At 37.5% G+C, this 14,047-nt stretch overlaps 1 protein-coding gene across 1 annotated transcript in view; it reads left to right on the forward strand.

Moving 5' to 3' along the window:
- The first annotated feature begins 2,495 nt into the window (after positions 1-2,495).
- LOC125364126 (coiled-coil domain-containing protein 146-like) overlaps positions 2,496-14,047 on the forward strand; it is a 116,002-nt gene continuing 104,450 nt past the window's right edge. The window contains exon 1 of the mRNA XM_048363577.1: positions 2,496-2,666. Within this exon, the coding sequence (XP_048219534.1) occupies positions 2,502-2,666 (165 nt within the window). The 5' untranslated portion in view covers positions 2,496-2,501. The remainder of the gene's footprint in view (positions 2,667-14,047) is intronic.

The following is a 14,047-nucleotide window of genomic DNA, read 5'->3' on the forward strand; positions in this document are numbered from 1 at the left end:
TGTGTGTGTGTGTGTATGTATGTATGTATGATAGTTCTTTCTTTAATAGTTAAAAATAGCTAGGTGCTTGTGCTCATGCCTCTGTAACTTTACTTAGTTACTCAGGAGGTTGAGATCTGGAGAGTCAGGCTTCAAATTCCATATGGTCCATATGGTATCTGCTAAGAACAAGAATTACTGGCATGCATGTAGAGTTTTAGTTTGCAAACTTAGTAAATTATCACAAAATCAATGCAAGTAGAAGTTGCAACAAAGTACACCAGAAAGTTACTTCATAGTTTAATACCCCCAGCTCTAAAAATCTATAATGTTGCAAACCAAATTCCCACTGCACTTATTTAAGGACCATTGCATTTGAGAGTAAAGAACACTTTTCATATGAACCTTTGAGGAAACTAATAATTAACAAGAAAGAATATTTTTAAATTTTATGTTCCCTTTGTAATAGAAGTCAGCAATAGAAGGCATCAGCATGTGTTCTGGAGCAGATTGGCTACCAGTAACAATCAAGTCACTTTTAGAATCTCTTGTAAGCCTCCATAACTTACACAGATTCACAGATAATGTCAAAATGAATATCTGATGAATTTACATTTAAAATTAAGCTCAGAAGCTCACAACTGTGTAGAAAGTGTAGATAGTAGGATCACTGTCCTCTGAGAACAGACTTGGCAAAAAGCAAGATCCTACCTGAAAAAAATAAAGAGCAAAAAAGGACTGAGAATGCAGCTCAAGTGTTAGAACACCCTAGAAAGCACTGGACTCTTGAGTTCAGATCCCAAGACCATCAAAATTATTTTTTTTGAAAAAGAAACAAATCTCATAAATGAAATTGACTTTGTAAAGTTAAACATCTTAGAAAAACTACTCTCTAAAACTCAAGATCTCTAGATTTTATGTATTTTGACGTGATTTGTCAGAAATCTATCTAAATTGTGACTACTCTTAACCAGATGCTGTATGCATTTGCAGAAAATATGCATCTCAAAAAATATTTAAAACCTGCCAAAAATGATTTGGGATCTTGTATTTTTCTAAAAGCAACTGACATTACTTTGAGTTGTCTCAATTGAAAATGAAGTTGCAAAAAGTATAAATTTAAATGAATTTGCAGAAAAGTAAGCCATGAAAAAAATCTTATGATCAATCAAGATATTATTATTATTATTATTATTGTTTTATCACATAGCATATGACATCAGCATATTTTCTTGCAATTTGGAAGTTTGTATTTTCATTTATTGCTAGTACCCTTTTCTATACTTCCTAAGTAAATAAAATATTTACATTTTGGTAAGTTTTGTAGTACAAAGAATTTTGAGCAAAGAATCCCACATTTTTGAATTAGGGCCTGACAAGTGAAGTAGCTAGCATGTCAATATAATTTGAGGCAGAAAAATGTTCAAAGTTGGCAATCATATTTGTCCACACTAATAACAGAAGAACTTCAGTTTCCCTCCCCTAGGAGCTCAGTTTTGGACAACTTAATACGTTGAGTGAATTATTGTTACTTTACTGGTTCAGCATTAGCCTTTGTTTTTCTTTCCTCTCTCTCTCTTTTTTAAGGTTTTGATACAGGGACTCATTTTGGACCTCATCCTACCCTAGAACTCATGATCCTCCTACCTCAGCTCCCTAAATGCTAGTATTACAGGAATGGGCTGCCATGCCCAGCTTTACTAACATTTCTAGTTTGAAAAATTAAAGATATTATTTGCAACTGCAATATTTTTGGACTTTAGAATAGGAAAAGTAGGCTGGGTACTAGTGGCTGACATCAGTAATTCTAACTACTCAGGAGACTGAGATCTGAGGGCCACAGTTCAAAACCAGCCTGAGCAAGAAAGCCCATGAGTCTCTTACCTCTAATTAACCACGGAAAATCCAAAAATAGAGCTATGGTTCAAGTAAAAGAGGGACAGCCTTGAGCAAAAAAGCTCAGGGACAGCATTGTGGAACAGAGTTTAAGCCTGGGAGGTGAGGGGGAGAGAGAGAGAGAGACAGAGACAAAGACAGAGAAAAAAACAGAGACAGAGACAGACAGAGAGACAGAGACAGAAGGAGGGATGGAACCTCTGGAGGGAAGCAGCCTCTGGAGGGAAGCAGACAGACAGACAGAGAGGAAATGGGCAGAAAAATAAACACACTCATTCTATTGTGTATATTATTTGCTAGGTAGGAGGGAGGAGAGGAAGAGGGAGGGGAGGGGCAGGCAGACTGTTGGGAAGGACAATGAGGAAGAGGGAGGGGTAGACAGTTGGGAATGAGGATGAGGGAGGGGGAGGGGCAGACAGACAGTTGGGAGGGAGGATAGGAAGGAGGGAGGCCAACTCACCGACCCAGCAGTCTGTTATAGTAGGAGATTATAGCCAGCTTTCCTGACCTACAGTAAGGTGCAGCTTACTCCTGTTGAATTTTTGCTTACTTATAATATTGTCCATTAATTTTACTTACAAATGAAGATACTACTAAACAGTAATTTCTATTTAGAGTTGTGAAAAATGGAAGAAGATACCACAGTCACAGCAAAGGAAGAGGAAGAGAAAGAAGAGGAAGATGGAAAGGACTCAGAGGAGCTCCCTTACGCCATCATGCCCACGACAAACTTCAGTGATGAACGGAAGGTTGATTTAATTGAAACTACAGCATTCATCTTTCTGAACGAGGTATTTTTGTTGTTTTCATTTTATTACTATAGTAAAACCTGAATCATTATCTGGTTAAAATTTTAGCTAACTAGCTAAACTAACTTAGCTAACTAGCACAAAGCCTGAGTTGAAACCCCAGTCAAACACAACAACAACAAAAATCATATGAAGACAGTATAATTACCAAACTTCTCTGTTGCATTTAACACAAAGGTGGCTTTTGCTTCTAAGCACTTATTGTGTAATTCTGAAAAGAATTTTCTTGATTTTGTATATACTGCATTTGTTTACATAATATGAAGATTAATAATCATGTAGTGAAAGAATATACATTTATATAATTAATTACAGTTTCTGCCATGAAACACTGAAATCTACTACTTGCTACTCAAGAAGAAGCAAAGGAAGTATATGATAAATATTCTTGATTTATAAGCTGCAAAGTGAAATATCTCTGTATGAGGAGAGTGAGTTAAAAAAAAATGAAAAATGGACTACCTTATTTCTCATGCTTGAGAGCTGTCCTTTAGGAAAGGGCTTAGTAGTCTTCTAAATTCTAGATCATTAAACTTAATGTACATAATGCTTAATGTACATAGTCCATTTTTAAGACATTTGATAGTCAAAATAAAAAAATTAGCTAAAATATTCTTAAAGCAATAACAGAGTCAAATGGAATCAAACTGGAAAAGAATGAAATAAAAAAGTAATTTTTAAAATAATAGTGTTTCAAGGATGCTGGGAAATCTAATGTGTGAAATTGCTTCCTTTTTAAATAGTTTTTCCCTTTCTCTTAATTTGATCTAATGTCAGACATATAGAAAGTTGCAAGAATAGAAAATATTCACATGGCCCTTTACCCAGATTTCCCAGATGCTACTTGTCCTACCATATTAGCTTAATCCTTTTCTCTGTCTTCTTGCTCACCCCTTCCTCCTGCCATTTATAAATAACATATCATCATTCCTAGAAATAAGTTCATTCTTTTACATAACAACAGCATTATTCTATCATGAAATTAGCATTTCTATAATACCATTAACTAACCTACAGGCCTTTATCAGATCTAGGTGCTTGTCTCAGTAATATTCTCAGATCTTATACTTGCATTTAATAAATTCTCTTCAGTCTCCTTTCCTGAAGACAAATATAGGGTGCATCAAATACAATTGGCCCATAGGATTGATTCATAAAATAAAATGATTAGATTAAGTTGAGTGTGTCTGATTTTTCTCACTATACCCATAATTTTAGTCCAGTAAAGAGAAAATTTATGCAAGTTTGAATACTGTTGTATTTTTCTCAATGATCTCATAGTAGAAGCACATGATATTGACATTCCATTACTAGGATAACCTTAATTACTTGATTGTTGGTTGTGGGGTTTGAACTCAGGGCCTGGGTGCTGTTCCTGAGTTTTTCTGCTCACAGCTAGTACTCTACTTCTTTGAGCCACAGTGCCACTTCCAGTTTTCTAGTGGTTGATTGGAGATAAGAGTCTCACAGTTTCCTGCCAGGGCAGGCTTTGAACTGTAATCATTAGAGCTCAGCCTCCAGAGTAGCTACGATTATAGGCGCAAGCCACAAATGCCTGGTTCTCCTCTATTTCTTAAATCATTTTTTGTTTGAAATTCATAAGTAGCTGATGGGGAAATCCTCAAGAATCTGTGTGGGTATTTCTTCTTTTAAATATTTCATCTGTGTTTACATTTGTTGCTGATTCTTGCCCAAATCAATAACTCATGATGGTGGACAAATAGCCATTTACTAATCTCACTCACACATGCACACATACACACACACAAACATACACACAAACACACATATGCACACTTCTTTTTTTTGTTTTTGCCAGTCCTGGGCCTTGGACTCAGGACCTGAGCACTGTCCCTGGCTTCTTTTTGCTCAAGGTTAGCACTCTGCCACTTGAGTCACAGCGCCACTTCTGGCCATTTTTTGTATATGTGTTGCTGGGGAATCGAACCCAGGGCTTCATGTATACCAGGCAAGTGCTCTTGCCACTAGGCTATATCCTCAGCCCCCACAATTCTTTTTTTGGTGGCCCTGGATTCACATGATTCTCTTGCCTCAGTTTCTCTAGACCTGGGAGTATGGACATGTGCCACTGTGTTGGGCTCCTTCTACAATTTTATTAGAGGCCATCCTACTGTAATGATTAACTTACTTCTCTTTCTGATTTATTCATTTTTATGTTTATTAGTGTGGATTTATGAGTTCTTATTTTTGCTCACTGGGCTATAACTTATGATGCACTATTATTTGTTAATTCACTCTCCCAAATTTGACCAGCTTACATGACTTTTGTTAGTCCCCTTAACCTTTTGTTGCCATGAATGATTCTTGAATACTTCTTCCTTTCTGATATAAGAATGTTATGTTCCAGGCTCATTATTTATTTTCCTACTGCTGGTCTGCAATCAACCTTTTTCTTGTAGGATCATAGTACCTTATGATAAATGGTATTTGGAAACTAAGATGTCAGTGCAGGATGTGATCATTGCTACTGCCGTTTTGTTGGTTGAGGCTGTTTCAGTGGACAGAGTGAATAACAGATATGTGAATATTTGTATCTTCAGATATATATACACACACATATACATACATCAGTTTAAAACCATGAAGTCATACTTGATCAGGGATACTTATGGGGACCTTAAAGTTTTTAACCACTTTTATGTAAAGTTGTCCTTCAGTTTTCTGAAAAAGAGCTCCTCTTATCTGTGAGATAACAGGGTTTAGATAGAAACTTAAAGAAGCTGGTCAAGAATCCAGTGCCGGGCTGGGGGTATAGCCTAGTGGCAAGAGTGCCTGCCTCGGATACACGAGGCCCTAGGTTCAATTCCCCAGCATCACATATACAGAAAACGGCCAGAAGCGGCGCTGTGGCTCAAGTGGCAGAGTGCTAGCCTTGAGCGGGAAGAAGCCAGGGACAGTGCTCAGGCCCTGAGTCCAAGGCCCAGGACTGGCCCCAAAAAAAAAAAAATTATAAAAAAAAAAAAAAAGAATCCAATGCCAAAGGTCCAGATGGTTGACATCACATCGAAAGAACAAGACTCTGCATGGGAATATGGCCTAGTGGTAAAGTGCTCGCCTTGAAAGAAGTCACCGTTATTAATATTAGTTGCACAACTGGCCTGCTCTCCTGTATTGTACAGAATGGATAGATAGAACGCTGTTTTCCAGTGTGTGCACTACACCTCTCTTAGCGCTCTGCTTTTGAACCCAAACTGTATTTTACAGTTTTAAAATCAATATCTTCTATTTCTGTTATTTCTCTTATTAGGAGATCTCCAAGCTCAGAAGTAATAGATTCATATGCCTAAAGAAACTGGTATATATTAAAATACCTGCTGTAAGATTATGATTATTCCAAAATCTGCTTAGTCACATTACTACATGTTAGTCTGCCTTTTCTTTTCTTTTTTTTTTTTTTTTTTTTGGCCAGTCCTGGGCCTTGAACTCAGGGCCTGAGCACTGTCCCTGGCTTCTTTTTGCTCAAGGCTAGCACTCTGCCACTTGAGCCACAGCGCCACTTCTGGCCATTTTCTGTATATGTGGTGCTGGGGAATCAAACCCAGGGCCTCATATATACAAGGCAAGCACTCTTTGACACTAGGCCATATCCCCAGCCCCTAGTCTGCCTTTTCTTAAACTAAGTGAGATAGGTTGTTTTTGGTCTGGCTTCTTTGGCTCATCATATTTGTGAGAATCATGAATATTGTATGAGACAGTAGTTTCTTTTTTTTCTCACTGATTACTATCATTGCACCTGCTTTGTGCTTATGAGCTCATTTATCATGGGTATGCACCTAACATTGAGGTTTTGGTGTCATAATCTTGGTTTATATTCAGCCTTAATAGATACCCTCAAATGATTTCTCCCAAGAGACCGTACCAACATACCCTCAAAGAGGCTTTATTTTAGATGCTGACACATATACAGGATTGCTATAGTTTAGAGATTTCACGGACTGTTTCCAAGTTAGGATCTCTACTTCTATATATTTTTATGTAAATGGCATTATAAAATAGCACTGATTCATCAATGTGACCTCTGTTTACCCAGTGTCAGTGGGTCACATGTTGAACTTCACTAAGATTTTGAAGACATAAAATCATTATTGTATTAATGCCATAGTCAAAATCAGAGCATTAGATTTTTTTCTAGCTTTTTGGCTCTTTGCTTTTCACCAAGAGCCAACTAACTCCTTCCCTCTCTTAATGTTGTTAATAGTTATTGTGCCAATAGTTAGGTCTTTGACCTAACAACCAAGAGATAGAGACAAGGAAGCACTGGCACACTTGGGAGACATGAGAGAAGTGTGACCATTGGAGAAAATCACAAATGAAGTACATATGAGCCAGGAAAAAATGTAAAATTTTGTAAAGGCATGCTGCTTAATAGATACTAATTTCTTTTAAGATGAAAATATATTAGTTGTTGATAAAATGATCTTCATTAAACCAGGTTATATATAAATGTGTGAATTCTTGTGCATCTTTAAAAATATGTAATAAGTAGCCACGTTTGTGTTGAAGTTTTAGTTGCATGTCAGATTTGGTAAGAATTGAGATGTTCAGAATTTTATGAAGATCAACAGTGGATAAATCTTACTCCTTTTAATAGGAATTTTACCACACCCTTTATATGCCAGCACTATAATAGGAGATGTTTATTGTCATTATTAAGGCTACTGGAATTAAATTTATTCACCGCAACTCCCCTCCTCTTTTAGTGTGAGTCCTGGGGCTTGAACTCAGGGTCTAGGTGCCGTCCCTTAGCTTCTTTTGTTCAAGGCCTGCACTCTACCACTTGAGCCACAGTTCTGCTTCTGGCTTTTTTAAAAAAAAAATATACTGAAGAGTCCCACAGACTTTCTTTCCCCAGCTGCTTTTGAACCACAGTCCTCAGACCTCAGGAGTTAAGATTATAGATGTGAATCACCAAGCCCTGCCCAACTCCTTTCTTTTGAATATTTTCTGTGTGCTGGATTAGATAAGAGCCATAGACATAAAGCATGTAAAACACTCTTTAGAAGTGTTAAGAACAAGACGCTTGAAATATTAAACACCAACAAAGGTCAACATACAGTTGTGGACCTAGAATGTGCAAATACTTTTAACATTAAAAGGAAGGTTCTGTCACTGTTGGATGATGTAATTTGAAAAGGCATTGAGAATGGAGTATCTCACCCATATCCAAGGATTCCAGTATTTTTGTGTTTTCCTATCATGAACTTTGTCCACACCCATTCATGCACATCCTTGGAATATAATCAGTCTCCAAGATGGCTCAAAGTAAACACGCTCAGTACAAACTTCACTATCCCCTAAACCTAAGTCTCCTCCTGTATTCTCTCCTGTAAATATTTCTTGACTTTGGTTAAGGAACTAAGGAAGTAGCAATGAGAAAAGAAATAAATACAGTTAGGAGAGGCAGTAAATACAAAATTCTGAACTTAGGTGCACAAGTAGATGGAGGAATAGGAAGATAATCTAAATTGATATTGGAATTTTAATTTGGAAAAGTAGCTAACTTGTAGCATTAGAATTAGATTGATAGAATTCAGTCTGATAGGAATGTGTGCCAACAGAGTCCCTGGCTTGAAGTGTAAAACAATTTGGTCTTGCTATGTTTCAAGTCACCTTCTGAAAAGACTGCAACTTGCCAATCATATGTATTAAATAGCACACTCTGCCACTATGTATTTATAATACAATGCTGCCTTTGTTTACCTGGTTCCATACTTTTGTCATTATTTCTTTCATTGGATGGTCATATATTCAAGTGATCATTTTTTTTTTACATTTGGTCCTCTTAAGGCTGTTATTAAATTAACAAATTTGGATTTTTAAAAAATCATTACTGAAAATATTGGTGATTTTTGATGCTCCTAATGCTTTATTCATTTTCAAAGTCAGACATTCTATAGGGTTGCTGGTAAGTTTCTTGACATAATCCCTAATGAAATGTAAAATATTTTTCAAGTAATTCTGTTTACTTGTATCAAAATTAATCAAGTAATTGGTTGCAAAGATGAAAACTTACAGGTTAGTTTTAAGTATGTAATTTATTTTTTTTCTAATGATCTATATAGAAGAAGAATCTTTGAGATACTATTATTTCCATTCTATAAGTGCTGGAAAATTGAGACTTTCCCTGGCTTATCTAAGTGAAAACAGGAAGGAACCCCAGTCTTCTGTTTCTTACATTAGCACACATTGCTCTTGACATTGTCTACCTGATACTCACACATTTAAACATAACTTTAATATTTTATAAATTGACTTTAAAAATAAACATTATTTCAATACAAAACTTATAATGAACCCTTATGTGTTATATGTGAGAATGTACATTACTTCAGCCACTACGGAAATCAGTATCACTACTAAGTGTAGTGTCCATAGGATCTTGCTTTACACTTCCTGAACACATATCCAATGAAATGTAACTCTGAATACAATAAAGATCATTGTTTATTACAACACTAAGCTCAAAGACTTTGTATAAACCACACCCAGTACAATTAATCTGGGTTCCAGTGGCTCACATTTGTAATGCTAGTTACTCAGGGGGCTGGGATCTAGAAAGGTCTGAAAGCTTGTATCTCTAATTAACCATCAAAAGACTGAACTGTTAGTATTGCTCAAATGGTAGAATATCAGGCATGAGTGAAAGTGCCAAGAGCATGAGGCTTTGAGTTCAAGCCCAGATACTAACTAGCACATCCACAAAAATATCTCCAGAAAAAAGATCCTAAACCATTTCAGTGTAGTTTAATACTTGAAATATTCATGTTGTTGTACAACCAGTATTCCAGAAATTTGTGACATGCAAAATTGAGAACTCTGTGCTCATTAAATAAGTCCCCATTTTACCTTTCCCCCAGCTCCTGGCCACTACCACTCTACTTTCTGTTTCTATGAATGTGATTGCTCCAGATCTCTCCTATAAGCAGACTCCCACAGTCCTTCTCGTAACTGTTATTTCACTGAGAATAATAATGCCATCTAGGTTAGTCTATGTTGTAGCATTTGTCAGGTATCATTTTTTAGAATTCTGTATTTGTATCACATGTTGCTTATCTCTTCATTTGTCAGTGCCTGCTTGGCTTGCTTCCATATTTGGCTGTTATGCATGATGCTGCTATGAACTTAGGTATATAGGATCTCTGCAAGATCCTGTTTTGTTTTGTTTTATGCTGATCCTGGGGCTCAAACTCAGGACCTGGGCACTGTCCCTGAGCATTTCTGCCCAAGACTAGTGCTCTGCTACAGCTTACCTTCCAGCTGTTTGGTGGATAATTGGAGATAAGAATTTCATGGACTTTCCTGCCTGGTCTGGCTTTGAAGCACAATCCTCAGATCATAGCCTCCTGAGTAGCTAGGATTACAGGTGGAACCAATGGTTTTTGGATATGTAACCAGAAGTGGAATTTCTGGATTACAGATGTATGTATGTATTTATGTATGTATGTATATTTTTATTGCTGAGGTATTTTCCATGGGGTAAGCTGTAACAATTTACACTCCTACCATGAATAAGTGTCTCTTTATTCACACAAGCAATGTGTTATCAAACATTTTGACTTGTTACTTGGATAGAAAAACATTATCATTTTTATCATAGCCTTTACTTATATTTATCTTAAAATACATGGAGTGAAGACAGCTTCTGTATGTTTGAATATCTTAAAATATAATTTATTTTGACAAAATTTGAAGTATAGGAAGCCAAGAAGATTCAGGGATAAGCTTCACAAAAATGCAGTATCTGAGAAGAATATCGCAGTCTATCATAAGAGTGGGGTAGGGAATGGCACACAGCAAAGTATTGGAGAAGATCAAGAGGTGGAAAGGAAGGGAAGGCCTGTGGACAAAGGCATTTACTGGGCTTCCTGAGCTCAGGAAGAGATGAGGTAAGTTAAGCAGGTCTAGAGTAGCCAGTTTAAATTATTTTTGTGGGCTTCTGGGCATAGGTTAGGAACTCAGTGTCTAGTACCTGACAAGGAGTGCTCAGATGGGGATGTCAGCCCATTTGCATTTGGAAAATTGGAGCCTGGAGGAGAATTGAGGTTAGATATCCAAGGAGGAAGGCTGGAAGCTGAAGGCAGGTGACTCAGACATATCATGGTATCAGGTTTTGCAGAACAAGATATATCTTGTGAATTTACATAGTGCAGATGACAAACAATCACCTTTACAGAGGCTAGAAATGTGTTTAATATAAAAGATCCATTTGGGCTTCCTTTTTAATGATTTCTCTACATTCTTATTTCCATTTTTCTGTTGGTTACAGATTCATAGAAACTATATACATAAAATTGGCCCTTGTGTACAATCTGTACAGCTTTCATCTATTTGTTGGATTACCTTCAAGTTCTCTATGGGTGGGGTTTTTGCCTCCACTGTGTTGAAGATTATTTTTAATGTCCTTGGATCCATCAATCTTTTCTTTGTAGCTTCGGGAGTTTGTTTCATGCTTTCAAAGACCTTTGTTACTCTGAAGCTATAAATTTGTTACCTGTGTTTTTTCCTAGTACCTGGAGGATTTGAGTCATGTTTTAACCTTTATTCTTTCTGGCATACATTTCTTATGAGTGTGATAGAGAGGAAACACCAACAACAAACTTAGAACCAAATGCCCAGTCCGTAATCTCTTGAGGCAAAAGTCCTTTTCAGATTCTCAGCCCCTGCATTCCCAGAGGCAGACAGGAGCACCTTTGTGGCATCAGACATATGAAAGAAGAGGACACAAGAGTGTCCTGGCATTCAGCTCAGATTTTGCTGGCTGGACAGGCTATTCCTACCCCTAAGAATGGACATGCTCAAACTATCTTAGTAGGTTGGCGAGAAAAAAAAATCAGATCATTGGGAAGTAGGAGAATTTAATAAAAGTGGATCTTAGTTCTAGATTTGCATATACTAGCTATACAATCTTCACCAAGTAGTTTAAGTTCTCTGTGCCTTCCTTTACATTAACAATATATTTCCAGCTCACTCTATATCATGGTGGTTTTATCCCCCCACCTCTTTTTTGTCATTGTCAGGTTTTTTTTTTTCCTTACATAAAGCACTATATAACAGATCTGGATGTGATGGGTGTAGAGGTGAAGGAAGTGAGGTGAAGACTTCTGTTCTCTCCCCTTTACTCTAACTGACATTACCAACAGCCCCACTACCCTCCACCTGGGACACCACAGGGAAAACCCCAGCTTGAATTACATGACCCCAGCTCTAGACCTGAATAAAACTGAGCCTTCTCACTTCCTACCTTGAGCCCCATCTCAGCACATCCTGAAGGAAACACAGATCCACCTACAGAAAGCCTTGGGAAGCCCGGGGACTCCGCATACCTTTAGAACACAGGCTGTTGCCTATGTCCTTTGGGAAAGGTAGACATGAATTCTACCATACACCCAGCAACAAAACATTCTAAAGTTTCTCTTCATGTCAGATATCTCTCCCTATCCCCATAATTCCTTTCTGCACACTGCTCCAGAGCCAGCCTTCCCATCCTCAGGCTGAGGTATTTTCTTTCTGTCTCCACCCGTCTCTTCCTTGCTATCTTTGGCCATTCCATTATTTTGTAAAATAGTTTCAACATTCTCTCTCATTTTCTTTCCCACTCAACATCCCCTTGTCATCTTACAAGTCCAGCCACAGAACTGCAGGATCTTTATTTAGGTGGCAGAGGTAAGATCAGATACTTAGATTCGAAATTTCCCTTGCCTTGTCTTTGCAGTGAAATCCCTCTGCAATCTCATCTACCATTTCTTTCCACACATTTTTACTGTCCACTGACATATAACATAGTCTTACTCTCGCTACATTAGGTGACTGTCATTTCCCTACAAGCTCCTGATTTTCCACATTGCCTGCTTAGCTAATAACCAAGTAGGGAGTACCCTACTTCTCATTTCTGAGTTTCCAAATTTTACCAGATGTGATCCCATCTTTTTCTGAAAGCATCTCAGTTCCTGACAAAGTGTTATCACTTCTGCTTCAATAACCTCTCTTAAGCGAGCTGTACTTACTTCCAGTAACTTACTTTCTCTTCTGTTTTTTTCCCCTTTCTATTCTAAAGTAGCTTTCCAAACTTCAAAGGTAAGAAATAATAATATTCTTCTTGATGTGCTTGCAAATTCTTAGCTCACTCTTTTGTGTATAGTTGTGCCAAGATCTCCCAAAGAATTGATACTTAGAAAAATGTTCCACTAAAAATTAACTCTACAGAACTCCTTATTTTTGTTTGTCCTGGGGCTTGTACTACACATGAGCACTGTCCCTGAGCTTTTGTGCCCATGGCTAGTGATCTACTACTCGAGCCACATCTCCACTTCCTGCTTTATTTTCAGTAGTTAATTTGGAGAGAAGTCTCATGGGTTTTCTTGTCGAGGCTCACTTTGAACTATGATCTCATATCTCAGCTGCCCGAGTTGCTAGGATTATATGCATGAGCCACCAGTGCCCAGCCAGAATTACTATTTTTAAAAGCAAACTTAAAAAGGAAAAATGTCTTCTGAGTTTCTTTTCTTAATTAATTGTCGAAGTGATGTACAGAGGGGTTACAGTTTCATATGTAAAGCAGTACATACATTTCTTATCCAACTTGTTACCTCCTCCTTCATTTATCCCCCCCGCCTGCCCCTCTCTCATTTCCCTCCCCCTCAATGAGTTGTACAGTTGGTTTACAGCATATAGTTTTCTAAGTATTGCAGTTGCATTGGTTTGTCTTTTATCCTTTGTCTTTCCATTTTGATATTCCCCTGCCCTAGTTCGAATACACGTATATACAATATCCAGGGTAGCAAAGTCAGTTATAGTGACATCAGAGGTAAAACCACAGGAAGAAAGACAAAGAAAAAAGGCATGTTTTCACATGGTATGTTGAAACCAATAACAACTGTGATAAATCACTTGTTTCCATAAGTTGGAGTTCATTTCACTTAGCATCATCTTATATGTTCATCTGTACTTAGCTATTGAGCTATTGTGTTCTTCTGCTAGGATTATCCTAGACATGTACTAATTATTCCTGATGAGGGAAACCATAGAATCTATGTTTCTTTGGGTCTTCTGAGTTTCTTGAAAACATTTTCCTGCGCTGAGAATATGGCCTAGTGGCAAGAGTGCTTGCTTCATATATGTGAAGCCCTAGGTTTGATTCTCCAGCACCACATACATAGAAAATGGCCAGAAGTGGCGCTGTGGCTCAAGTGGCAGAGTGCTAGCCTTGAGCAAGAAGAAGCCAGGGACAGTGCTAGTGCTCAGGCCCTGAGACTAAGGCCCAGGATTGGCAAAACAAAAACAAAAACAAAAACAAAAAAAACAACCAAAAACATTTTCCACATCAAGGTAACCCTAGGTTCTCA

Source organism: Perognathus longimembris, chromosome 15 (genome assembly GCF_023159225.1).
Source record: "Perognathus longimembris pacificus isolate PPM17 chromosome 15, ASM2315922v1, whole genome shotgun sequence".
Lineage (NCBI taxonomy): Eukaryota > Metazoa > Chordata > Mammalia > Rodentia > Heteromyidae > Perognathus > Perognathus longimembris.